This window comes from Onthophagus taurus, chromosome 5, assembly GCF_036711975.1.
Source record: "Onthophagus taurus isolate NC chromosome 5, IU_Otau_3.0, whole genome shotgun sequence".
NCBI lineage: Eukaryota > Metazoa > Arthropoda > Insecta > Coleoptera > Scarabaeidae > Onthophagus > Onthophagus taurus.
The window spans coordinates 5,047,195-5,074,862 of record NC_091970.1 but is presented as its reverse complement, the minus strand read 5'-3'; the positions used below and the strand labels follow the sequence as shown (position 1 = coordinate 5,074,862).

Below are 27,668 nucleotides of genomic sequence, written 5' to 3'. Positions count from 1 at the left end.
ATTTTGGAACAAAACGAACATGTTTATTGTAAATATACGTATATTCTGAAAATATTTGTCCCGAAAAACAACGGCTTCGGCACCGTTTATTTTCGTTGTCAACTTCGGAGCGATGAAGCAGAGAGAAAACAAACTTTGTCCTGATTAATAATCGCGTTACATTTCCACGACGAAAATTGTCTTTTTACGCATTTCTCTAACATTCATAATCCCGTTAGAATATAACTACTAAAATTCGATTTCGAAAACCTTGCCCCAATCCGAGTGTTTTTCGAATAATAATCGCGCGTCGTGTAAATATTTATTACTTGAATTTCGAAGGCGTTTTATTTGTTTACTCGAGATAGAGAAATCTATCTTTTATTCTTCTTCTTTAGATAAGCTATTTTTCGACTATATAAATTATTTCTTCCATAATCAACAATAAAATTATACAGTTTTTAATCATTCATTATATTCTCGAATAACTACAAAAGAAAGAAACAAAATTACTTGTTAACATAGAAATGATTTCAATTTACAAATTAACAATCACTGATTTTTATTTTGATTTATTTATAGAGACCAATTTAAGTAGCTTTAAAAAAGCTTTCACTATATCTGTTGAATCCGTCCTAATTATTTTTTCTTTGTCATCTTTGACATCCAAAGTTGTTGTTTTAACTTTGGCGGATGTTGAAGGAATCGAATAATTATGATAATTTATTACATACTCATCTTTTTTGATTTTTCGGAATAACTCCTCCGTTTTTTGGTTTGAACTTTTAGTGATCTTATTTTTGTTATATTTCTTGTCGTCTTTATCAACTTCAACATTCGGTAGTCCATCTAAAAGCTCTAAAATTTTCTTTCTCCTTCTTTCGCGTTGCGCGGGACTCAAATTCGGCTTATTCTTTAACAGCTTCCTTTCCAGACTTCTCCTTTTCCTTTCAATTCGTTCGACATCAATTTTATCCTTCGATTTCAATTCCTTCTTTTTCACCTTATCTTCATTTCGAACCTTTTCGATTTTTTTACGATCAAAAGAGACTTGCACCCCACGCGATTGTTCGAATTTTGTGTGCTCACTCCCTTTAATGCAAACACCATTATCGAATACATCTTCATCGAAAATATCTAAATTTATTGGTAATGTGTAGTCACTTTTTGCTTGGACCATTGAATCTTTATAATATTGTTCGTCAATATAATAATATTTTAAACCTCCCGCTAATTCTATTACGTCATCACGATTACTTATTGAACACATAGATGAAGCCACTGCGCTTAATGATGCTTTTCGATTTCCTGTTAATGTTTTATGAGCTTCTCCATAATTCATATAAGAAGTAGTTAAAACGTTAATTCTTTCGATTTTTCCGTAAATACTTTCATTTTTTTCGTTAGTTTCATCGGTTTGATTAATTTTTTCGTTTATTAAAGTTGTGCCAGATTTTTTTAGGTTAGCTGTCACTTTTGGATCTGGAATAATTTTTAAATTATTAATACTTTTTGATTTAGAAATAGTATTAATTTTCTTTTCTTCAACTTTCTTAACTTTACTCAAATCATTTACGTTTTTAACCTCTTTTGGTGGGTTTTGTTGCAAATCTTCCAACACTTTAAGTAGCAGGTTATGTTTATACATCATTTCTAAAAATTCTTTTGGATATTCACAATTTATTGGATCTTTATCTTCAAATTTTTGTTTTATTTGCGATTCCTCTTCAGATTCATCTTCAAATTCGTCTTGTAATTCATCCTTAGATTTTTCTAGAGATTTATCTATACGTTTATCTTGACATTCACCTTTAGATCCATCTTGAGATTTAATTTCTGAACAATTTTGAGATACCTTATCAAATTGCGTTCGTGATTTACTTTCAGACCCATCTTCTAATTTATCTTGCGTATCACATTGGGATTTCTCCTCAAATGATGTTTTTTCAAATTTTCCTTTAAATAACAATAATATTTATTAGTTTTATTACAATTAATTAAAAAAATACGCGTTAACTATTGACACAATTAAATAATTTATTTATATAGGTAACTATAAAATGTTAGGTTAAAATGATGAGTTACGTGTCGCCCTCTAGTATCACAAATTGAAATTAAATACTTCGAACCAAATACTTTTTAATTTTCGAAAATTATTAAATATGCAAGTTTTGGTTAAAAATATGTTTCTAATTGAAACTGTTTGTAATTTTAAAACACTTTAATAAATTATTTTAGTAAAAGAAAATATTATCTTTCTTTATTAAAAATTTTAGTACGAAATTCCTCCGTTAGCGTTAGGTAGCGCTTAATCTTATTAAAAAGCGAGTGAATTGTTGTCTTTATTGATTCTTCCTTCTTAATTAATTATTGTTCCTTCATTATGTATTGTTATTCGTAAGTGTTAACAATTAGCCTAAGTTATTTAGAATCTTTTTTTATTGGCTTATTTTATTTTCTTTATCTTAGATCCACAACGACTTTTAAGGTTATGTTATGAAAGGCTATATAAATTCTTATTCACCAAGGACTCAACTCCCAAAAAAAGATGAATAAGTAAGTATTAATTTTATTGCTTAATTATCGTTAAATTTAAATTATAAATCAATAATAATCGATACAAATTTGAAATTAAAATTTTTAAGGCCATCTATGGGGTAAAATGAAAATTAAATTTTTTATTGTCAGTTGTCATTGTTGTCAAATAAATTTTTTGTTAATTTAAAAGTTATAAATTTCCGAGTTAAAACCTGCATAAATATAGAAAAGCTATCTTACCTTTAGATATTAATTTTTCAGTGGATAAACTCCTGGAGTCTTCTTTTCCATGACATTTATCTTTTCGTTTTTGAGGAGATATTTTTTGAGACAATTTCTCTTTGGATATTTTTAAAGATTCTTGTTCAGATTTATCCTCAGAGCGATGGGATTTAGTTTGAGATGTTTTTTCAGACTTTTCAGGTAACTTTTCTTTGGATATTTTTCGAGATTTTAATTCATGGTCGTTTTGAGTCGATTTATTTTTAGAATCACTTTTAGATTTATCTTGAGAATTCCCTTCAATTTTACATTGTGATCTCGGTTCAATTACCTTTTTAACTGTAGCTTGTGATATCCCTTTTTGATCATCTTCAGACTCACTTTGAGAGTTATCTTCATCATTATCAGAATCATCATGTGATTCAACGTCAGAATCATCATGAGGAAGAGACCTTTCTTGAGACTTTTTAGATTTTATTTCATTTGGCAACCCTTGAGCTACAACTTGCAACCTTAATTGAGATATTTCTTGAAGCTTATCAATTGATTTCTCATTCGAAAATCGTTCTCGGAGATTTTGGTTCGATTTAGTTTGTAATTTCCCTCGATGTACTTCTTGCAACGTTTCTTCTCGTTGAATCTTTCCTTGAGATTGTGTTATCGGTGATTGATTCCCTCTAAATCCTCTGTACATTTGGTAATAACCCGTTTCAGGTTTCTTATTTAAATTTGATTTCTTTTGAAGTATCGGAATTTTAGAGTCAATATTACTCTTCCCCGCCTCTTTATTAAGATCATTTATATCTTGATGACCACTCCCCAAAGGCGATTCTAATAATTTTTTTACATAATTTAATTCTTCAACGGTGAATTCAACAGAATTCGTTTTATTTTCTTTAATTTCCCGCATCGAACTTGATTTATCTACAAATTTAACTGAAGAAGTAGCAATAAAGGCATCTTTATGTTGAGTTAATTCCATCGTATTAACCTCAACATCTTTTAATACGGGATTAATATCTTCAATTGTTAACGGAATTTTATCCATAATAGAAAATAAAATTTCCTTAACCATATTTACATCAAACTCGTGTTTCGGGTGGATAAAATCCTCGGAATCAATCGAAGAAGAAATTTCCGGTGATTGAGGGGTACGGATTATCGAATAAACATTTTTTAAACTTACATTTGATTTTAAATTAGATTTTTTTGGGGGTTTTGTTGGCTCGGTTGAGGCGTCGATTCGCCTTTTTCGTTTTAATGACGGAATAGATCGCTTTATTTTCTTAAAATAATTAGAATTGTTATGAAAATATTGAATTTGGCAACCTTTTTCATCATTGATTGATATTATCGAAGATATCATTTTTGATGTTGACTCTGTTTCGATATTACTCCAAGATGAATTATTCGAACTTTCAAAAATCGATCTCGTTATAATCGTTTCTTTTGTGTAAGATGACCCAAAAAATGTCTCATCTTTACTCGATTTGTTTTTTAATTGATTAAAAATACGGTTATGCGATGGTATACTAACAAATTGAATTGATTTTCCACCGGGAAGTGGGAAAAGAACTTCAAGTTGAGGGGTAAATTGGATTTTTGATACTTTTTCGCATTCTTTTTCCTCTTCAGAAGTAAACGATTGGCTATTAATAGATGTTGCCTTATTAAGTGTTAAAACACGCTTATTTTTCTTTCTCCTTCTTTTCCGATATATATTTTTATTGCGCGCTTCGATATATTTTAATGGAACGTTCACAAATTGTACTGGTGAAGTGTTATTTAGATTCAATTTTTTGTCTAAATCGCAAATGAAGGTGCAACACTTTTCTTTTTGTTGTTTTGTTGAAACATTTTCGCAACAACTCTCTTCCGATTTAATCATCGAAGTCTTGATAATCTCATCATGTTTTTTAAAATCGCCTTGAACACCGGCTTCGCTCACTTCTTTAATTCTCCTCGTCCTCTTCTCATTTTTCTTAAATTTATTAAACAGTACGGAGACATCAATTGGTAATTTTTTCTTTCTCATTTTTTTCTTTAACATTTTCATTCTTTTCCGTACTAATTCTTCTTTTTCCCATTCGATATCTTCTTGTTTTAATTTATTTTCTCGTTTTCTCCACTGCGCATCTTGTCTCTTCAACGATCGATCCAATCGAGCCACTCTTTTTGTTTGACACTCCGCTTTGCAACTCTTTGCTGACTTTTTTAGTATCTTTTCAACCACTTTTTCCTCCTGTCTCCTCTTTTTATCCTCCAAAATACTGATTTTTTCCCTCCGTTTTCGTTCATCTCCAGGGAAAGTCTTATTCAATTTCTTCCTGTTGAATTTTGTACCTTTTTTCTCGTCATCACTAGAATATTCCGATAAGAACTCATCACAACACGGTGGATAAGTAACATTGCTCTTCTTCGGTTTCCTCCTTTTTACCCGCCCAGATCCAATACTTTCCAAAGCTCTCTTAAAAGCCCGTGGTGGGGTAAACTCAGTTCGGTTTTTATGATACGATATTTTTAATTGACTAACAGCTTCTTTATTACTTGCCGATTTTAAAGTAGAATTAAATCGAATGCAATCGCAAAACTCGTCTTCAGCGCTTAAAAGGTTTCTTTTACTCCTCGGGAGATAAATAATATGTTGTAACGGTTCACTTAAAGGAATTGGAACTGGGAAAATTGGATCAAGCGCGGAGAATGGTTGAAAATCGGGTAAAGATTCCCACTCCTTATTTGCTCTGTCATCCATATCAGAATCAACAGATCGTAAAGAATCCGAAGGTAGTGATATATCAGAAAGACTCGGCTCGATTAAAAGCCTCCTTCTTCTTTTTATACCAAATTCATCATCAGATTCCTCTTCTTGGATTGAATGAGTTGTTTTTAAGAGATCGTCTGGCTCGCTCAATTTCTCTTCTTCAATCGGAGTAACACTGTAAGCTTCTTCAGTCATATTTTTCATTAATTGTTGTTCTCTCGGGCTTATCTCAATTATATATTTATCACACGCCCAACATTGAAGGATTTTTTCAAATTTTTGCGGATCTAAATGACCTTCATCTAGCGTATCATCGTTTAAATATTCTAATTCTCTCATACAAACTTCACGATCTGGAATATCCATATGTAACTAAAACATTGATATTAATTAATGCCAACCTATTTTTTTATAATACTTACCGCTGAACTATCTCGATAAACTTTAATTCCAACGTTAGTTTGTAACGTTGGAATTCCAGGTGGTTTTAATCTTCGACTCCAATCCAACATTGGTACTAAAGGGGTGATTTTTTCTTTTGGCGCGGCTCGTCTTAATCCACCTCTTAAAGCCATGTATCTTTTGTACGCCAAAAACAGCCGATCAGAATAAATATGCGAATTGGGATACATTTGTTTCGGATCCGTAACCCCATCTCTATCTTTGAGATTATCCAGTTCTTCGTTGACGTTATAAACTTGTAAAGTCGTTTGAAACGGAGTGTAATGAGTGTCGGGAAATAAATTTTCATTTTTCTTCGAGTACAATTCGATCAATTCGGTTAAAGATAATTTACTATTCGGTTCTTGTTGATGGAAGGTTTCCAATTTTTGTTTGAACCAAAATTGATTTTTTAACGAGTTATTTTGGATTCCTTTTGTTTTCGATTTTAAAAATTTCGGGATTACTCTCAGTTTGTTTTTTATTGTTGTGATGATTGCTAATGTTGATTCTTAAAAGAAGAATAAAAAATAAATTTTATTAAATAAGTTGGTAACCCTTCTAATTGGATCGAGACAACTTCATAGTGCACTAAAAATGACATCTGAATGACATCAAAATATTAATGTAAAGAAAATGATTTACAAAATTATAGTTAACAAATCTTTATGCCTTATTATGTAAGATATTTAATGTTAAAAACTATTTAATCAGTTTTAGCGATAAAAAATTATAAATTTTTGGTACGTACTCACTTTATTATCACTCTCATCATTTTCGTCCCCATCGCGAAATCTTTCCTTATATTTATCCTTAAATTGTTTTTTAGATTTATCTTTCAATTTATTCTTAGTTTTCTCCTTCGATTTACTCCTACATTTTTCCTTACTAGTTTTAATTGTAATTTCTGTCGATAATAAGGTCGATAAATCACTAATAATCGGCGATTCCAAAGTAGAATCGTTCGTTTTCACCTCAACAGCCGCATTAGACACCTTAATACACATCAAAAACTTTTTAATAAACGAATAAACCGACGTACTGGGCCTTGTTTCGTCATCCTCATCTTTATCGTTATGAAATCGAAATTTCTTCATAATATCAAAGTGTCGTTTATATTCTCGATCTTCCATCGTTTGCGAAGAATTTGTTATAGTCGATATGGTTTTTGAAACATCTTTTTGCTCCGAATCGGTTGAATTATTTTCTATGTTAGAATTAAAAAAGATGGGAATGATTCTTCTTGTTTCGTTTGATTTGTTTGATGTGTATTTTAATATTTGTTTTTGTAAATTCTTTTCTTCGCCATTTATGCGTTCGTGGAGTTTATCCAATAAAATTAAACGTTCCCAATAACTCCAATCTCGTTCAAATTGTTTAAAAATAAAGTCACTCGTTATATTAGTTACGTTTGAAACTTTTGAAAGAAGCGAAACTAATTTAGTTAATTCCCCGTTGTTTCTTGATGATGATGATGTTGATGACGAAGGTGTTAACGATGATATTAATGCTGAATTATCGGTGTTTTGAGATGAATCAATTTTATTTTTATTTCTTTTCCTAATCAAAACTAATTTATCTTCTTTCATATTTTTAGTTAAATCTTTCTTTGGATTTTTAACGTTTTCTTGGCTTTTTGTCGACCCAAAATCTAAATCAACCTTTTTCATTTTCCTTTCGCATCCTTGACTTTTAATTTGTCTCCGTTCCACGATAAACTCTTTTTGATCTTTACCGAGAAAAGAAGTTGGATTTTTTCGTATTTCTTCAATACTCTTTAAATTTGAGGAATAATTTGAGTGTTGACTTGATTTTTTTTTGATGTTTTCCATTTTCTTTTCATTCTCGTTCCTTTTTTCTTTTAATTTTATAAATTCGGCTTGTTTAAATTTTTCGCAGTAAGATTGTGATCTTTTTAAATACTTCGATGGTGTTTCTTTGAGTTTATAACAACTTTTTGGTTCCACCAAACTTTTTGAAGAACTAAGCAATGTTTTATTTTCTTTCGGTGTCGGTAATTCGTCCGTTTTTAAACTTTCAACGTTATTTGTTGTCGATTTGCAACTTGATATAGCAGATAAATTTTTGGATAAATCATGTTTGGAGTAATCACTACTTTTTGATCTTTGTTTCAATTTCATTTTAGTTTTATTATCGGCTTTTTGATGCATATCCGTTGACTTATTAACCATTTTTATATTCATCTCACTTGTATCGACCTCGGCATCCTTTTGAGAAACAATTTTTCTCCTCCCTGATTTAACTTTGTCTTTCTTTTTATCTAGATTCTTCGATGATGATGATGATGATGAAGAACTTTTTTTGTACGGTTTTAAATCGTAGCTAACAAAGCTCGGATACCTTTGTGTCTCTTTAGAATGTGAATATGATTTATTTTCTGATGTAGAGGCCGTTGAAAAGTCGGTGTTTGATATTTCCGGGGTTGTTTCATTATCAGGAATTGGTTTAATTTTCCCAAAAAATTGAAAATTTTGTTTTAAACTGGATTGATTTTGTTTTAGGAACTTGTACCACTCCACAAAGATCGGATACATTTCTTGGGCCATGCACAAAGTACCACTGTTACTTATGTAACATTGTTGGTTTAAATTATTTTCTTTTCTCGCATTTATTCTTTTAAATTCCGATTGAGCCTGGACATCATCCGTACTGTCGGAAGATCTACAATTACTACTAAAAAGTAACTTTGTATCTCTATTTTCCTCCGTCTTTTCATCGTAAACCTTTATTGGAAACATTAAAGCACTCATCGGTTTAGGTTTAAAAAAATCTCTTGATGTAAAACGATTCAAAATTGATTTCTTTTGACAGTTTTCATGTAACTTTGAGCATCGTCTTTTAATCAAAGTTTTTTTTATCATTTCTTTGGGATTCAATAAGCGAGATAACTTGTTTTTCAACGTTTTTTTCTTTCTTTTTCTCTTGGAATTTAAATAACGCGTATCTCCCATAATTATTTATATTAATTTTTGGATTTTTTTTGACAAGAATTTAGATGATTTTGACATTTAAAAAAATTACTAATGGAAACCAATTTTTTTTTGTTTAAAAAAAATTATAATTCTCAACATCTTGATACACACTAACGATAGTGTTTATTATTTTCATCATTTTCCAATAAGGTTTCATTCATTAATTTATAATGAACGAAGAGTGTAAGATGAAGCTAAGATGACAGATTATTTGACGTAACTGTCAAGTAAAACGTCAAAAATTTCAAATTTATAAATTTATTTTAAATTTAAGTGAAATTTGTGATGCCTTGTAATCCTTGTAAATGTATTTGTGGGAGTAAGCTCTTTCATATTAATTTTGTTTAATAAATTAAAATAATTTTTTTATTAATTTTAGGTTATACCTTCCCACAACGATATGTTCTGGTCATATTTATCTCATTTGCCATCATTCTCGCTTATGGCCAAAGAGTAAATATAAGTATGGTTATAGCTGAGATGGGCTCACCACCGCCCAGAGACAACTCAAGCGTGCAGTGCAATAAAGACAGAAAATCGGCGGATAAAAAAGAAGTTGTAAGTAAAAATAAGTTTCAAAAAATTAAATTGTATCTAATTAATTTAATTTTTAGAGTGAAACTGCGTGGAGTCAAGAGCAACAAGGGATTCTTCTCTCTGGATTTTTTATTGGTTACATGATAATGCAAGTTCCGTCCGGTATTTTAGGGGATTATTTCGGGGCGAGATGGATTTTAATTAGTTCCCTCGCGATTTCTTCTATATTCACCGTTTTATTTCCTTTAATTGTTGATTTATTCCCTTATGAGGTTGTGGTTACATCTCGGGTTATTGTTGGTTTGGCCCAAGCTGCTCTTTTTCCAAATGTAACCACGTTAATGTCGCGTTGGGTGCCCCCTCAAGAACGCGCCTCCATAGGTGGGATAACGTTTGCTGCGGGATCTTTGGGAATTATTTTAGGACAATTAATAAGCGGGTTGGTTTATGTAATGTTTGGCGATAATTGGAGATGGGTTTTTTATATTTGGGGTATCATTGGACTCGCATGGTGCAGCTTAGCTTTTATTTATATGCATTCAGGCCCTGAAACGCACCCTTTTATCAGCGCCAAAGAAACAAGTGATCTTGCAGAATGGATCAGTGATTATTTTTTGTTTCTTTTTAATAAATACGTAATTAATTTTTTTTAGTACCTCGAGAAGAGGGTCTTCGTTTAAGCGTTTTTAGAATGCTGATTGACCCAGCGGTTTGGGCCTTAATTATGGGGCAATTCGGACACGATTATTTACTCTTTTTCTTAGCTACAAGCATGCCAAAGTTTTATTCGGACGTTCACAACATGGAAATGAAAGATAATATGTGGGCCTCATCAATTCCATACACTCTTATGTGGTTTTCCAGCTCAATCTCAGGGGTAATCGCTGACAAAATCATTGAAAGAGGTGCTAATGTAGCTTGTGTAAGAAAAATTTACACCACCATCGGTAAATAGTGTCTCAAAAGGTGGGGTTTGTTTAAACCAAAATTATTTTAGCTTCAGTAATCCCAAGCATTTGCCTTTTAATGATTCCTTATGTTGAGTGTCATAGCACTTTAGTAATAGGTTTAGTGTGCATCTCCTTGTTAACAATGGGGCCCTTCTTTTCTGGGTTAAAAGTAAACGTCATGGATGTTAGCCACAATTACGCCGGGTTATTAATGGCCGTTGTAAACGGATTAGGCGCCCTTTCCGGTGTTATGAACCCCCCGATTATCGGTTTCTTTGCTACGGAAGTAAATCTTTCAATAATTCAATCAAAATCATACTAAACTTTTTAAATTTTTATTAGAACACTTTTTCCCAATGGAAAACAATAATGTGGTTAATATTTATAATTGCATCAGTAACAAACGTAATTTATGTTGTGTGGGGCTCCGCGTCTCGAAGAGTTTGGGATATGAACGACGAGGAGATTAAAGAGTACAAAGAGGAGCGAGAAAAACGCAAAGCTGCAAAAAAAGCCGCTAAAGAAGCTAAAAAAACTGCAAAAGCGTAAAGCATAAAGAAATTAGGTTATGTTTAGGCGCTAACTTCAGAGTGAAATTTATGTAACGAATTTTAATAAAAAAATGTTATTAATTTAAAAAGACGCTCGAAAATAATGCAGAGAATTAAATAATTAACAATTTCAAACGGAAATTTAAATTTGTTAATAATTTTATTGTGGTTTATAATTTTTTGCGCACCCCTTAATATTTTCGACCAATCAAAATCCCGGATTTATTTTAAATTTTTTAAAGGATCCAAGTAGGTCGTAATTCAAAAGTTTTTTTGTTGATGCAACAGTTGATTGTTTTTCTCTGAATTGTTTACATCGATTGATATAAATTTTTTTGTTATATTAATTAAACAAATTAATATAATTAAAGTGTGTGATATCCGATTGAGAAAATCTTCCTAAAAGAATCCAAGATTTAAATGAAACGAAACGAAGAGATAGTTTCCGAGGAGTCCACCTAACCTACAAAAACGTACAAGATAAGTTATAAAATTTAATTTATTAGTTACTTATCCATCACAATTCGATTTATTCACTTAATTTGTATTAAAATCATTTTTAATCTTAAAATCAAAAAAAAAGAAAAGATTGAGGTTATGTTTGGAGAGAAATGTCAAATTTTATTTTATTACAAGAAGTTTTTTAATTAACTTTTATAAAATATTATCATTTATAAAATCGATGTAACTACTAACTCTTGCAAATCCAGTCGGTGCGGTTAAAGCCCCACATGGTAAAACGGCCCAAGAAGCGACCCCAACAACTTCACCATTACTAGTTAAAGGACCACCACTATCTCCGGAACACCCACTTTGCCCAGCTGCCATAGTACACAAAGTGCTGGTATCATGAACCGGATCAGCGTTACCAAACAACTCAATTAATCGGCTTCTACAAACTATCAAAAAAAAAAATTATCTTAAATTTGGATTAATTTGATTAAAATACCGTCTAAAGTAATGATTGGAGTGCTAACAAATTGCATATGATTCGGCATGCTTGGTGTTTCCGTCATGGAAGTCGACCCCCATCCAGATAAAACACCGTTTCCGGTTGGGATGGCATCACGTGTTGGAAGAGGGATTATGGCTATATTAGTACCGAAAATTAAAGCAGAACCTAATCGTAATAAAGCGATATCATGTGGATTAACACCTCTAAAACAAAAAATTAAATTAAAAAGAAAAATTAATAACTCAAAACTTTTTTACCCCTGATAATCTGGATGGATAATCGTTGCAATAACATTATTAACAGGGAAAGTTCCTATTGGATCATTAAGAAGCAAAATTCCAGCTCGAACCCTAAAACTACCAATATTTGGAACCTCCGTAATGCAATGAGCTGCGGTTAAAACTGTTCTTGCGCTGATTATTGAGCCACCACAAATGTGTTGCCAGATACCCAAAAGTCCCCATTGCATAGAGACTTGATACGGAAATTGATTTCTAGCGGCATCAGCTCCACCAACGACTTTGGCATCATCCGATGGATAAGCTAAAAATGATATGTTAATTAATTTTATTGTTAAGATTATTAACCAACCTAGAGTTAATCCAAAGATTGCTGTAAATATCAGTAAGAAAGTCTTCATGGTAGTCAATAATTATTAAGAATGAAGTAGTTGATAAAAAATGAGTTATTAAGAGTGCTTAATAATGATCAAGATAAAGGTTAAAAAAGTTTTTTTGAGATGTAATCAATCTGTCTATTTTTAATCGGTTGGATCTTTTATTATTTGAAGAGATTTGTTTTTTTTATTCAATGTAGATTATTTAATAAATACTGAAATTAATTTTTTATCCAATGTAAATGTCATAAAACATATTCTGCAGATGGAGATAAAGCAAATTGTTGTATGACCAGTCCTGGTGTATTGCTTTGAGACATGGATCCCGTCACAGAGAGATGAGAGGCTACTCGGTACTGGATGGGACATGTCCAGAGAACGAAAGATGATGACACCCTCAAGAGAATATCAAAGTGATGCAATATACTGAGAATTAAGCCAAATCCTCTTGTTAAAGGTGTATAATTGATACCATAACGATACAATAATATTGGATAACGAATCTAAGAGTGCTAATGGTTGTATTTATACAACTAATACATTAATTTCGTGAAACACCGAGCGTAGAACCTATGATAACGCTTGATTAAGCCAAAATTAGGCAATTCATAGCAGCGTTTTCGCTATAAGTGACATCAGCTAAACTTGTAGCAGGAAATTTTGAACTTTTTAATTGTCCCTTTTAGTATATAGTTTTTAATACACAGTAGCTATAATACAAAATATACAACTTACACACTAATCCCCTTTGCATTTGAGCAATTGCCTTGCAATCATCCTCACACAATCTAATCTACACATCTTCTCCTTACACCTTACTCAATTTTTGTTATTGCAATATCCGTTAATATTGCAGCAGCCATTCAACTAATATATGAAGGTATCAGGTGACATTACATACTATTTGCGCATGGTGTAAGGGAGAGAATCTCTCGATAAACCAGCAAAAGCTTATCATTGTGCCCTTTACCAGGAAACGACAGTTGAAGAATCCAAGGTGAAGAAATTCCTTTGATAAAAAAGGAAGTCAAATATCTAGGAGTAATAGATAAAAGCTTTTCATGGAACGGATATTTACAGGGGTTTTACACAAAGCTAGACTATGCTTGTGGACTTGTCGTAGTCTTTGTGGAAAAAATTGGGGTGTCTTATAGCTGAAAGACTATGCATAGACATACAAGACATACGGAGCGGCAGCTTGGTATTGGATAGTCCGGCAGACTTCAGTTATCAGCAAACCTTCACGAATTCAACGCGTAGCTGGATTGGCAATAATAACGCCAACTCTAGAAATTAATGCTCTGCTTGGCCTATCTCTTTTGCATGTGCATATAGAGAAAGTGGCTGTATCATTTGCGTTGGCCAAATATAGGATTGGACTGTGGGCTGAAGAGAGACATCGCTTACTGTGGACCAGTTCTCCTGCAATGAGACATGCTAAGTTATTTATTATCTCCCCAAAGGATCTGAATGATTTCTGACCGTGCAGGGCATTAATGTTCGTTAAGAGCATTGGGCTGCTCAGTGAAATTTGATAATGTTATCTTATCTGGGTACAATAGATCGTTAGGGTCGCGGTACAAGGTTGGTTGGTTCGCCTCCCCGATATGTAATCTATGTAATGTAATATATGAATAACGTAATAAAGACTTATATTTTAATAATATATTAAAATAAAAATAAGGTGTTTACAATAAAATTAACGGAATTATTTTAAGTCAAAATATTTATTTTTGCTGCAAAAACATTTCAAATTATAATTATTTACAATATATTGCTGTTTATCCATCCGTTGTAAGCGCTAACCCTTCCGTAAACGCTTGGAGCACCAGGAGTAGCGCAAGGCATAATTCCCCAAGAAACGACACCGATGACTGCTCCATTAAGGGTCAATGGGCCACCAGAGTCACCGGAGCAAGCACTTTGTCCAGCACCCAAGGTGCAAACGTTGTTGTTGTGAAGAGGACCGGCGTTACCCAAAATACTAATCAAACTGCTTCTACATACTAATTGAAAAGTTAAATGTAGATAAATTTAACATTTTTTAATCGAAAACTTACATGCGATAGTGATGAGTGGGGTGTTGACGAATTGCAAAGTATTTGGCATGCTGGGAATTTGAGTGCTGGAGGTTGATCCCCAACCAGATAAAGTAGCTACTCCGGATGGAACGGATCCGGCAGCTGGAAGAGGGGCGGCGGCAATGCTTGCTCCAAAGGCTAAACCGTTCGCCAAACGCAATAAAGCAATGTCATGAGGGTTAACTCCTCTGCAAATAGAATTCATTCATAGATTTCATAATATTAATTATTATTAATTCTTTTTACCCTTGGTAATCTGGGTGGATAACATTACTTGAAACAGTAATAGTTTGACCAATAGTTGTTGCATCATTGAGAAGAAGGATACCGGCGCGAATTCTAAAGCTACCAATATTTGGAACTTCGGTGATACAATGAGCAGCGGTAAGCACTGTTCTAGCACTAATAATGGTGCCACCACAAACGTGTTGCCAGATACCCAAAAGTCCCCATTGCATAGAGGCTTGGTATGGGAATTGGTTTCTGGCAGCGTTTGATCCACCAACTACCCTATCTTCAGCAGCTGGGTACGCTTAAAAAGAAATAGAAATTTACCTCAAAACTTACCCAAAAATATTAATATCTACCTAAAGCGCAACCTAAAACAGCGGCGAGCAACAAAATAAACTTCATGGCAGCACAAGAAGGAAAATATTAAGTGTACTTACATTATTTTGGTGTTTATATACCCTCTTAGAGGACATCAAGATCATTGATTAAAAAAATAATCTTTCGATCTCTCTATTTTTAAAGTTGTAGGTTCTTTCCCGCGATACTTCAGATAACGGCAATGAAAAGTCGTATTGTCACCTCTTCATTTTTAGCTAAATCTGATTTTGATAATGAAAGGTAAGAATAAAGATTTAAAAAAATTTTTTTTCATTGACGTTAATCAATCAAATCTTTGTTATCTTCAAGTATTGTTATTGTACTAAAAAAAACGATTAATCTTAATGTTAAATTAAAATTTAAATTAGAGTTTAAAAAAGGACGCTGTTTTGATTAGTTGGGCTTTTCAAAAATAGATGTCGCTTTATTTTATCTTAACGTCTGATTTAAATTGAAACAATTTTTTTTTGTTATATCTATGTTCACTTTATTTTCTATAGATGGTAACATATATTAACAATAGTAATAATTATTAATAATTAAGCAATATAACAAAAATCACAAAGAAAAATTATGTATGGAGATACTTAAAGAGGATGAGGACGGGAAGAGAGGAAGTCAGCAGAGATATGAAATGACGGATTGGAGAATCTATTTGATGGGATTGTTGGGAGAGAAGCGATGTTGAAATGGAGAGAATGAAATCCAGAGAGGAGATGGTGAAGAAGAAGCTCCGGAAAGATGGAGGACGAGGATAATTTGCACAGAGTTACAGGTTGGGGCGTTTTTTATCTGACACCCTGTATAATTAAAATAGAAGACTTTTTAATTGTATTGAAGTTAAATACTTCATCTAAAACGTCAAAATTGACATAAATATCAATATAATAACGTTAAGTTTAAAATGAATAAAACTTATTTAATTAATAAAAATTAAAAAAAAAAAAACTTATAACCGCTAATTTGTAACTGGTTTTCTCTTCACAGCCGCGGTTCGAAATTCCTTTTAGAAACGGCTTGATTACCACCTACCTCGGCTTGATTAGCATTCCTTCGGGCCGATCGTTAAAACCGAACAACAACTTGCACAAAAAATCCCCCGGCTTTTTTATCCACCACAAAAAAAAAATCGTTTCAACGATGTCGTCGTTTTCGCACGTTTCCGTTCGATGCTAATTTAAAAAAGGATTTGCTAATTTAGTTAGCACTTTTTCTCAAAAAGATAAGTCTTATAAAAAAATTTGAATGAATTAGGGAATTTTAATAAAATTAATTTTTAGGGTGGTAGTAGTGCCGGGAAAACGTATATTTGAATCTATTTGACCTTGAAAATCTTTTTGCGTGATACGTCAAATTTCAACTTTAAATATTGGATGTGAATAACAAAGAAAATGGGTTTAAGGTATTGTTTGGATTTAATTACTTTTTGTTGTAATAATTTTTGCGATTTACTTTAATAGGTTAGTTAAAGGAACCAAACTATCCTCGTTAGTTGGAAGTTATCACCGCACCTTTCGAATGTTCATTCATATCAAGCGTGGAACCTGCTCGAACGGTTTAACGCGCACGTTTCGGAACATTTTCAAACGGGATTTTACCGAAAAATTATTTAGTTTCAATTCGTAGTCCAACTGGAAAGGTTTAGTTTCGTATAATCACCTAAGGTAAGTACCTACATTTAATTTTTATTAAAATTCTTTTTAACCTAGCCCAATTTGGATCGATAAAGGAATAAATCAAAATTCAATATTAGTTATCTTTGTGGGTAATAAACCTGCAATAAATAACATTTTAATTCTTATTTTAACAACTTCTTTTATTATGTTTTTTTAATAGTGTGGGTTATATTGCGTAAAGACATGTTTCAAAAAGGAATTTAAGTTTCAAAAATTTTATTACTAATAATAAGTAATATAAAATTATCGCTACGTGCAACGATGATCGTGATGAAAATAAATTTGTAACGCGAGTATCAAGTAAAAGAAAGCTGATAAAAGTGAAAATTTAATTTCGTAATCTAATTTCTAATACTCTCTTTTAACGTGTGTTTTATAAAAAAAGATTATTTATTCGAAAACGAACAATCCAATCCAAATCGAATTAAATTCTGCTTGTGAGGTAAGCAGAATTAAACGAGTTAAATTTTTTTTGCACGCTATAATGTATCGGTTTGTGTTTACACCGAAATCAATGGCAAGGTCATGGTTAATTTAACAATAATAAAAAAATTTTGTTTCAGATAAATCCCAAAAAATAATGAAAATTTAATTGAAACATAATAAAAAATGTCAAAAATCAACATTAACAAATTAATCCCAACGAGGGCCGTCATAGGAACGATGATTTTTATGGCTTGTTTTATGTGTTACGTTGTAAGGGTGAATATGTCCATTAATTTAATTGCAATGGTTGAACCGATTGGTTCAAAAACGGGGCACCAAGTGGCCGAATGTTCCAGAAATGATGAAGAAAACGAAAATCAAACGGAAAGTTTACAAAAATTAACAAGCACCGTAAATGTGAGTTAAATCCAACCTAATTAATACACTTTATAATTGTGCGCAGCGATAATCAAAGAAGTTTTTCTCATATAACCGGAATCGTTACATTCTAATCATTTTTTTTTAAGGAAATTAATTTCTAATTTGTTCGAGATATTACTCTTTTCTGAGAAATGGATAATTTTTGAAAGTTTTTTTTAATGCGTCATCCGAGGTCGGTTCGCGTACCTCCACTAATTCGATGTTTAAATAACATACATTGAACATTGTTTTTTTCGCCTTTGATTTTTATTTTAATTTGATTAGAACAAATAATGGAAAAGACCCGGTTATGCATAATCAACACGATTCAATGTCATTTTTTTTATGTTCTATTTTTCTTATACCTGCTTATTCATCATCGAGAAACGTTTTTATTACACATCGTAACAATCCTATATTTGTCGCAATAACAATAATTTTTTTTATTTATAGTATGGGGCAAGGTATTCGTGGAACGGCGAAATTCAAGGTTTAATTCTTGGATCGTACTTTTGGGGTTACATCTTAACCTCAATTCCCGGTGGTTTACTAGCTGAAAGGTTTGGACCTGTTAAGACCATCGGTGTGAGCACTATCTTATCGGCGGCGTTGACCCTTTTAGTGCCACTTTGTGCTTCTTGGCATTATATTTTTGTGATAACAGCTCGATTTTTAACTGGAATGTTAGGGGTAAGATAAATTTATATATTGAAAAATTCCTTGTTACAAAAAAACTGGCCTTCATTTCTTTAATAATCTTCTTATATAGTGAAACCTCTGTGTGTAAAAAAAAATACGATTTTTCGCTAGCTATCTTACTTTAGCCGTCTGAAGACGCACGGCTAAACTCGATGCTTTCTAGATCTAGTGTTAGTTCTCTAATGCAATAAAAATATGTAACATAGTGATATCATATGCTAACTAGCGCTACCTACCACTATCACTAGAACTAACCTTAGACCTAGAACCACTAGAGCTAGAACTAGAAACATTCGGGTTTAGCCGCACATGTCTCAAGACGGCTAAACCCGAATGATTCCAGTTCTAGGTGTTGTGTTAGTTCCAGTGTTAGTGTAAAACTAGAACTAACACTAGACCTAGAATCATTCTTCAGATGACTTCAGACGCACGGCTAAACCCGAATCCTTTAAGAAACGTTTTTTACTAGGCGCCATTTAGCACAATAAAAATAGGACAAAAAGGAAAGATTATTCCGCACTAAAACGAACGGAAATAGGTAATTCCCCGGTTTCAATATACGAAGAGGTTTCACTGTATATATTTTTGAAAATTATTAATTTTTTGTTTATTTTTCTTTAGGGAGTTGTTTACCCAGGACTTCATTGCTTAATATCCCGTTGGGCCCCACCCATCGAAAAAGGCAAATTCACAGGCGCCCTTTTAGGCGGAACCTTAGGCACCGTGATAACATGGCCGCTTTTGGGCGCAATCCTAGAATCGATGGGCTGGTCTTGGGCGTTCTTCATCCCCGGAATAATCGTGTTGCTTTGGTGCACTTTATGGTTCATCCTCGTCTCTGACACCCCGGAGGATCACCCGAGAATTTCAGAGGAAGAAAAAAAGTACATCGCAAAATCCGTCGGGGACGTAATCACTAAAGAAAAAGCGTTACCTCCTTATAAAGACATGTTTTTGTCAATTCCGTTTTGGGCGTACACCGTTTTGCACTTTGGAAATCTTTGGGGGCTCTATTTGTTATTGACGGCGGGTCCTAAGTTTATGTCGGAAGTTTTGGGGTTTAATCTGGGACATTCGGGGATCTTAGCGTCGTTGCCGTATTTGGCTAGGATGTTGTTGGGGTTCTTATTTGGGTATATTGGGGATTATATCCGGAAGAAGTCTTGGATGAGTGTTACGGTGATAAGAAAAAGTTTCGTTTTATTCTGTGAGTTAATTAATAAGTAATTAAACTTATTATTGCAATTAATTAATTAATTTTAGCTCACTTTATACCTGGCATCTTTTTAATCGCACAAACTTTTACGGGATGCGACACAACCTTAGCCGTAATCTTTTTAACTTTAGCCCTCGGCATGAACGGGGCTTCCACTTTAACTAATCTTCAAAACTCGCAAGATTTAGCTCCAAATTTCGCCGGAACTTTATATGGCGTTGTTAATTGCATTGGGGGAACCACAGGATTTATTACCCCGATGTTAACAGGGTATTTCACAAAGGAACATGTAAATAATATTAAATTGGAGTTATTAATTAACTAATTAATGTTTTTGGGGTGTTTTAGAATGGATTGGATGAGTGGCACATAATTTTTTGGATCGGAGCTTCGGTTTATATTGGATCAGGAGTTGTATTTTGCTTATTGGGGTCAGGGCAAATTCAACCTTGGAATTACGTTAAGTGCATCCCCCCTCAAAAAAGCGGTGTTGATAACCCGGCTTTCGCCGAAAATGATGCTAAGGAAGATAACACCAAAGTGTAATAAAATAATTCATTAATTTGTTATTATTACTTGAATATTGTGATTATTATCCCGAATTATTTCCTAACAAACAAAGTATTATTATTTATGTTTTTATGATGTAGGATTATAAAAAAATCAGGTTATTTCGTACAAATGTATTGCATCGAAGCCAACTCTACAATTTGTTGTATTTGTATATTTCTCCTAAGTAAGATATTTCCACTTGAAATCAAAGAAAAAGTAACAAAAATCGTCAACCTACTTAAACGGTGTTAAAAAATTTTTTTATATTAAGTTTCCGTAATAAAAAATGATATGAAAATAATTCGACTTTTAGCAAATTAACTCAATCTCAATTTAGCGTCATCGTTAATCACGTTTCTTTAATTATTATTACTTAAAAGTTGTAACAACGTCGTGAAGGCATCTCATTATTCCCAAAGTTAGTAACAAGAATCATTTAATCGTTTTTTTTAAGGCGCTTAAATTAAAATTGAATCTCCCTAAATTAAAAGAAATCGCTTTATGTACAATTCTTTCCGAGAAAAGGAATCGAACAACAACATAACCTATTTACATATTATTTTTAACCCATAAAGAAGCTCCGAATTTTAAAACTTTATCATCTCATTTTAGTCGCCTCAAATCATTAGCTAGTTGTAGACATATAATAACAGAAGAGGCCCGAGAGTAAACTCTAGGGCAGTGACGATAGTCATCTCTGCCGGTTTTCAGCGGCGTAAACGCAAACCACATCGACTGTGGAAGCAGCTAAAGCCATTTTATAAGGATGATACGATAACGACATAACATTCGAACCAGTTCGATAACCAATAAAGCTTTCTGATGAACGGATTGTGTTAATTAAATTACCATCTAATGTGTATTGGGTGATGTTTTGTCCGGTTGCACTTAAAAAAGTTTTTCAAATGAGACTTAAATTAAAAATTGATTCATTTACTTACCACGAATAAATATTGGCCGTTCTGTGAATAGCAAACGCAGACATTTGCTGCCCAATTTGCATCGATTTCAACGGCTTATCATGTCCTCGAATGTCGAAAATTTTAATTTCACCTTTCGCACTAAAATAAAATTAATTAAAACAAAATCAAAAGAATTAAGGAAAAATTCAAGAATCCAAATTGAAATAATCCAAAAAAGTGTAAAACATACCGAAAAATAACATTAAAATTTTCCTATTAAACCGGTCAACACCTAACCTACAAATTGTTTATTTTATAGCCATGCACAAAATCATTGCGGGTTGGTTGCCCGCATTCTACGTCACACTATTTGTCACGCCCAGTTAACTGTAATTGAGTTCTATACGTTTGTTGTGTTTTTAGAGGTTATATGATAGACATTCATAGACATACAGTCTATTATTTTATGATAAGTGAATTTATATCAAAAATTAAATTGAATTATTCATTATTATGAACCTAGACAACTTATATACAAACCTTGGGGTAGCGCATCAAGTATTGATTTTAGGTTATCTTTAATTTATAGATGGTAAACAACGACATTTTAGTCGTTGTGCGTCGAAAACCTAAGAAACAACCGTATTTCACCCGAAAATATGCGTTTTAACCAAATGTGAAAAATATATGGTTAGCACGGTCGATGACGTCATAAAAAGTGACGCCACGTCGAAACTTTAAAGTGATTTTTCGGTAAGTTTTACACTTTTCCGCATTTCTTTTCTCAATTTTTAAGCGACATGATGATTCTTGAATTATACCAGAATGAATACATTTTTACCTCCCCATCACGACTTTTTCATCCCTCATTTGAACACCCAAAACCGTACAATCATGCTCCATCCACGTCCGTAATTTCGCCTCATTCGGCCCACATCTCCTATCGTAAATCCTAACCGATCCATCAGTAAACCCCGCCGCAATTAAACCACTTTGCTTCGTGGGGAAAAACGTGTCAACTTCATCGTAATTAGTATCCATCATTACAAGCCCGTTTTCTTCCGTTTCCATCAAATCATCATCGTATTCCTTTTCTTGCGATAATTCCCGTTCGTGAGCAATTCCCGAATACGTTGAATCGATACAATGAATTGTTCGCTCCGATCCGGTGGGGATATCGTATAAATGAGTTTCTTGATGCGCATCCCATAAACGAAGTAATTTTGATTCCCCCGCTGTTATTACAGTTTGGGTATATTGCTCCCACATCAATAAAATTTCTAAAAATAAAAAAAAATCTAGGTTATATCAATCATAAAAAAAAAAGTTAGGTTATGTCATTTGTAACAAAAAAATTTTTTTTATCTTATCCCAAAATCGTCAAAAACATCATAAATAAAATAATTATTAATAATATTATTTTAAATTTATAAAATTTAAAGGAATATCTCACAAAAGACGTTTTGAAACTTTTCAACGTTCAATTCTACCAACTTAAAATTTGTTTATGTTGGTAATAAACTAAATTAACATAACCTATTTTTTTTTAATTTTGAATATGTTAATCAAATAAACTTACTCATATATAACTTTTTAGGTATTGAAGCATCCGTAAAAGCCTGCCACGCCCCAATTAACGTAGGATCTTTATTATTAACCGCCGGTTTCCAAATTTTCACACTCCCATCATTAGCCGCTAACATCATCAAGCTCACATCAACCGAATTTACCCATTCAAACGATGTTATGTAAGTTAAAGGATTTTTTAACGTTTTATAGTTGCTGTAGGATAATTTTGCTCCAGTTCCCCAATCCCACACACTTCAAAATTCAAAAAATTAAAGTAAATAACCTCAAAACACAAAATTAATAAATTCTTACATTACACTATCAGAAATAACAACAGCAACATGTTGATCGTATGGATGAAATTGTAAAACAGTTGGGGGACATTGCCCAGGGTTACGGGCGTTAAAAATTTGTGTTTCAATTTTTGCCGCGGTTGCTTTTCTACGTTCTTCTTGAGCCTCTTTCCGAATGGCATCGTTTCGAATAAATCTCCATTCTCTTTCGTGATATGGTCGTGATTCTACATCATCCAACGGCGATTGTTTCATCATTGGTTGTACGAATTGTTTACAAGACCATTGAATGAACTGGGTTGATACTAGCATTTTTTTCGTATAATCTTTAACTTCGCGCTCACTTATTGTGTTAGGGTGATAACGACTTCTACTTGCTGTTGGGAGGGTTCTACTAAAAAAAAAAAAATAAACAAAATTAATAAATAAATTCATCTTTTTTCATAAAACTAACCTATTTCCGCTATGATCAGGATGAAGAGTTGGTGGACTTTCGGGTAAATACACTGGTCTTGTATTTGGACTTGGTGGTAAACTCACACTTCCCCCAATTTTTTCCGAATCTCTTAATTGTGGTGGTTTCTACAAAAAATAAGCTCACTTTTAACTGTCAAAACAAATGTTATTCTCACCGTTGTTTGATTCCTAACATAACAAATCACCGTATTCGCCATTTTAGCAACTTCAGGATGTGGATCCGTATTTAAAGCACACAACCCGGCCCAAACTTTCGTATAAATTGACCATGAAATACTCCCCATCGAACTAATCGCCGTTAACGATCCCACTCTAGTCATTCTAAGCAACGCACAATCAGTAACATCATAACCCGTTTTAACATCTCGCCCCGATTCTGATCCCCACCTCCCAGGTAAAGGGGTGTGCTCTTTAGGACCTACATGTAACGAAGCCTCCTGCGATGCAATATTAATAAAAGTATTTTCAAACGCTAAAACAATCCATTGAATCGCGACTACGAGTTCTTTCCGAACAATGGCACTCATATCCCCACATAAAGTGTTGATTAAAGTCATTATAACTGAATGATCGATGTTATTCGCATGTTCGGTGCGTTTTTGTACCGAATTAATGAAGGTGCCGAGTGCATAAACGGCTGAAGCTCGAACTTCCGGACATCGATCGCTGAGGAGGGTGTAAAGCTTTTCGTGGGCGGTGTCCCGGACGCCCGTCCAACGAGCTTTTTCGAATTTATCCCAAAGCCTGCCCAAACATAAAGCGAGCCATTGACGAAGCTTCGGATTCGGGTCGGATAATTGCTCTAAACAGGTGCTAACGAGGTTGTTTTGAACGGTTATTTCTTGACCGTCCGGATTTTTATTAACAATGGAGGCTAGGACGAAAGCGGCTTGCATACGAGTTTCAGACTGAAAATAAAAAATTATGACTCAATGTAATTGAGGTTAAATAATAACTTACGGAAATGTTGAGATCTTGTAAAACGGCAATGAAGTATCTGTGACCGTTATCTCTGACTAAATCTGATTGACAAGACTAAAAGAATAAAAATAAATTAGGAGATTAAGTGGATTTAAAACTTGGATTTTTATTTTGAATTAAGTTTTTGAGATCTCTTATCTCAGGTTTCTTTTTTATAAAATAATAATTTAGCGTGTTTAAGTTCAAAAAGGAAAGTTTAAATTACAGATTTCTATTTTTAAATTACTAGAGATTTAAGTCTGTCGAAAATAATCGATAGATTCCCAATTAAACTGAAAGTATCAGTGTTATCGCGTAAGTTATCTTGAATTATTAACATGAAAATTAACAGCAAAATTCCCACTTATCTGATAAATAACTTTTAGGTTATGTTGTAACTCAATTCGATCCTCAATTTATTTTCGATGTTTAAATTCATTAAATTAAATTTTTCCTTTTTAGGTTAATAAAATCTTGATTCGGTGTTAAATTTGGATTGAATTATCGGAGAAAAACGTTAAGGTTAGGAAACTACTTTTGAATTTTTTAGGTTAGATTTTTTTATCAAAATTCAACCGTACTCTTACTAAATTGAATTGACTTGGTTCAACTTTTTCCTTTTCTTATATACCCTTTTCCCCCTCCCCAGAAAATTCTCTTCCTTTTATTTTCAACCCTCACTCTTGATTGGTTGATGAGTTTCGCGCCATTTCCTCCTTTAAAATAATTTCAAATCTTTCTAAATTTCGAAAACGCCATCTAGCGGATTCCTTTCGAACTACTCAAAATTCCAAAACTTATTTTATGCATATCTTCTTTAATTCTTCACTAATCTGGATGAAACTTCGTATTTGATGCATATACTTTTCTATTTTAGCTGTCCATTGGACGTTTCAAGATTCTCCAACCACAAATGAAGTTTGAATTTTACAAATTTAAATCCAATTTTCAAAGTCAAAATCGTTCAAAATCTTCCGGAATGTAACAAATTAGATGTACCTGACACGGATTTTCCCGTTTTGGATGGTTTAAAAAGGAAATTAACAGTTTTAAGAGAATTATGAGCAACTAAAAATTAACTGTCAACTGAATTGAGGTTATGTTTCTCTCTCTCAGGTAAAACTTGTCTTGGAAGCTATATTACAGTATAAAGTAAAAAAAAGAACTTACATCATCAACAGCTAATATTTTCGCCCAAATAAACACCAACAACGGCCTTAATTCTTTCGCACTGCTCTGCAATAACTTCAAAACGTACGGAAATATACCAACAGAAAGCGCCAAATTAACCGCCCACGGTCCTAAATCCAAAAATTTCCCCAACAACTCCAACGCTTTCATCCGATGCACCTGACTAAGTAGCACTTGAAGCACTATTGGTAATTGTTCTGGAGGTTTCCTATTTTCCGAACCTAAATGATTCCCTAAATGCCCGTTAAAAACTTACTTGGTACTTGCAATTTGAAAAGTTTAAAACGGAACTTACCCAGCTTTAACCACACTTCAAACGCGAGTAGTTGTTCCTCGAAAAATGGTAAATGCTCGTACGGTTCATTGTGGTCTAAAATTTTCCGTAATTGAAGTAAGCTTAAATCGAGCATTAAGTCCCAAGTTTGCCACATGTGATGTTGATAAGTTGGAGGTAAAGGGGGGTCGCTAATCGGGGTGCAATCGTATGATCTCATTATTCGTTCGGCTAATAAAAAATTTCTAAATAAACTGGCCACCAAAAGATCTTGTCGGAACAATTTTTGGAACAAATCTCTGGGGAGTGTATTCCAGGCAATTGTATCGGTAATTGCGGTAAAAATCCAATTTAATTCTCCCAACATCGTTCTACGATCAGTTATTTGACCAGGAACGCTAGAAAATCTGCTTTATTATAATACCCTAACCTCAATAATCAATTTCTTTATGTTTTTTTGACACATTTATTTAATTTTTAGTTTCGAAACTTACTTATCCAATAAATCCGGGTTGATTTTCGGTACCAAAATCGAATTTGATTGCAAAACATACCACCTTAATACAACTTTGATGGGAGTCGTTAAACAGGAAGTAAACAAATCGGCGGGCAATGAGGGATTCATTGGAAGAACCTGATTTGCACTACAAGCCGCCAATTGAATACAATTTTTAAATGAGGGGGCCATAACTGACACCGGTTTCTGTTTAGAAATTGCAGCCTAAAATTTCAAAAAATCATCGTAAACTCAAAAACGTATAAAATTAATTTACTTCTGTTTCCGTTTCATGTTGCGATGCAAATTGTTTAAATGATTCGACAATTATTCCTGCGTTTGAGCAGTCGTAAACGTAAATTGATGGTGCCCCCATCCATTTTTGGAGGTCGTATATTGATAATGGAATATATTGGGTGTATTGCTTTGGGTTGGAAATAAAGGTTAATTATTGATTTGATCTATTTTTATTACTTACCCTATTAAACACCCAGATTTCACCGTTACTAGTAGGTTTAGGAACTCCATGCCCATTGTAATGAAACAACACTCGTTCTTCTTTTGCATTTCGCCGTAAAGATGAACATAACTTTTTAATATCATCCGATGTAGGGTCTAAAGACTGCTTATATCTAGCTCTTGGTTGCCATCTTTCGTATTGTTTTTGTAGATTCGCACCAATGTTTTGTAAAGCTTTCGATGGCGACATCGACGATGGATCTACATTGAAATGATTTTAATAAATTACAACAAATTTTTAACTAAATAACAAACCTATCCAACACTCTAATCGTGCACATGGTTGTGTTTTCACAACATCCGGTGGATCTACACCAACGTTTAAACATAAAACCAAAGCTACACTGACAGTTTTCATCTGTAAAAATGTAAGGTTATGTCATCCATCTGAACTGATTAAAGGGATAAGAAAGGAGAATTTCCGAAAATTTTCTTACGCGCTCTTTCATGCGCCAGTTCTGTTGGATGCCTTCGACACCCTCGATAACATCCGTATGGACGGGCTTTGCGAAAACGAGGGGTAAATTACGATCGGTGGTGATTTGCGACTTTCTACCATCGTCCTCGCCGTTTCGTCGGATGTCAATCATTTTGGGGCGATACGACGGTCCTTTTTCAATTAGGTGAAGGTCCTCCGCAAGCTTAACGCGCCCCTCGCTCGAACAGTCGCTTCCACGAGGAGTTATACACCATTTTTTTTCAAAAAATCTTCGTCTTTTAGCTGTCACGCCATTATTATTTTGCAGGTTGGGTTTTACAGAAAAC

The 27,668-nt window shown here is 33.2% G+C and overlaps 5 protein-coding genes and 1 long non-coding RNA gene across 10 annotated transcripts; 2 read left to right on the top strand and 4 right to left on the bottom strand.

The window, feature by feature from the left end:
- Positions 1-436: 436 nt before the first annotated feature.
- Positions 437-9,118, bottom strand: LOC111426214 (reticulocyte-binding protein 2-like). The gene is made up of 4 exons (XM_023060634.2): positions 6,693-9,118; positions 5,923-6,452; positions 2,758-5,872; positions 437-1,935 (listed from the first exon to the last, which is right to left on the bottom strand). Exons 1-4 carry the CDS (start codon positions 8,911-8,913, stop codon positions 542-544), a joined length of 7,260 nt encoding a protein of 2,419 aa, XP_022916402.1. The 5' UTR covers positions 8,914-9,118; the 3' UTR covers positions 437-541.
- Positions 9,104-20,523, top strand: LOC111426265 (uncharacterized). The gene is made up of 12 exons (XM_023060720.2): positions 9,104-9,253; positions 9,314-9,492; positions 9,549-10,074; positions 10,125-10,418; positions 10,469-10,707; positions 10,764-10,968; positions 11,683-11,816; positions 17,519-17,752; positions 18,209-18,445; positions 19,076-19,661; positions 19,718-19,959; positions 20,019-20,523. Exons 1-12 carry the CDS (start codon positions 9,220-9,222, stop codon positions 20,214-20,216), a joined length of 3,108 nt encoding a protein of 1,035 aa, XP_022916488.2. The 5' UTR covers positions 9,104-9,219; the 3' UTR covers positions 20,217-20,523.
- On the bottom strand, positions 11,560-12,645 carry LOC111426306 (serine protease 1-like). The gene is made up of 4 exons (XM_071195762.1): positions 12,519-12,645; positions 12,185-12,470; positions 11,922-12,130; positions 11,560-11,871 (listed from the first exon to the last, which is right to left on the bottom strand). Exons 1-4 carry the CDS (start codon positions 12,565-12,567, stop codon positions 11,627-11,629), a joined length of 789 nt encoding a protein of 262 aa, XP_071051863.1. The 5' UTR covers positions 12,568-12,645; the 3' UTR covers positions 11,560-11,626.
- LOC111426296 (trypsin beta-like) lies at positions 14,252-15,295 on the bottom strand. Its single transcript, XM_023060777.2, has 4 exons — positions 15,212-15,295; positions 14,871-15,156; positions 14,604-14,812; positions 14,252-14,549 (listed from the first exon to the last, which is right to left on the bottom strand). Exons 1-4 carry the CDS (start codon positions 15,255-15,257, stop codon positions 14,308-14,310), a joined length of 783 nt encoding a protein of 260 aa, XP_022916545.1. The 5' UTR covers positions 15,258-15,295; the 3' UTR covers positions 14,252-14,307.
- Positions 20,339-27,668, bottom strand: LOC111426217 (regulatory associated protein of MTOR complex 1). Of its 5 annotated transcripts, none has more exons than XM_023060640.2 (15): positions 27,341-27,668; positions 27,159-27,261; positions 26,863-27,104; positions 26,662-26,808; positions 26,383-26,609; positions 25,910-26,295; positions 25,594-25,847; positions 24,424-24,498; positions 23,619-24,371; positions 23,441-23,568; positions 23,006-23,377; positions 22,704-22,945; positions 21,966-22,404; positions 21,164-21,283; positions 20,339-21,109 (listed from the first exon to the last, which is right to left on the bottom strand). In XM_023060640.2, the coding sequence occupies exons 1-15, from the start codon at positions 27,491-27,493 to the stop codon at positions 20,914-20,916; spliced, it is 3,837 nt and encodes a 1,278-aa protein (XP_022916408.1). In that variant the 5' UTR covers positions 27,494-27,668; the 3' UTR covers positions 20,339-20,913. The 5 variants fall into 5 exon arrangements, with proteins under 5 accessions (XP_022916408.1, XP_022916410.1, XP_022916407.1 ...); XM_023060642.2 differs by having other exon boundaries at positions 23,006-23,380; positions 25,594-25,835; XM_023060639.2 differs by having other exon boundaries at positions 23,006-23,380; positions 27,341-27,667.
- On the top strand, positions 24,776-26,844 carry LOC139429739 (uncharacterized). Its single transcript, XR_011640296.1, has 2 exons — positions 24,776-24,945; positions 25,301-26,844. It is a non-coding gene; the product is annotated as an uncharacterized lncRNA (long non-coding RNA).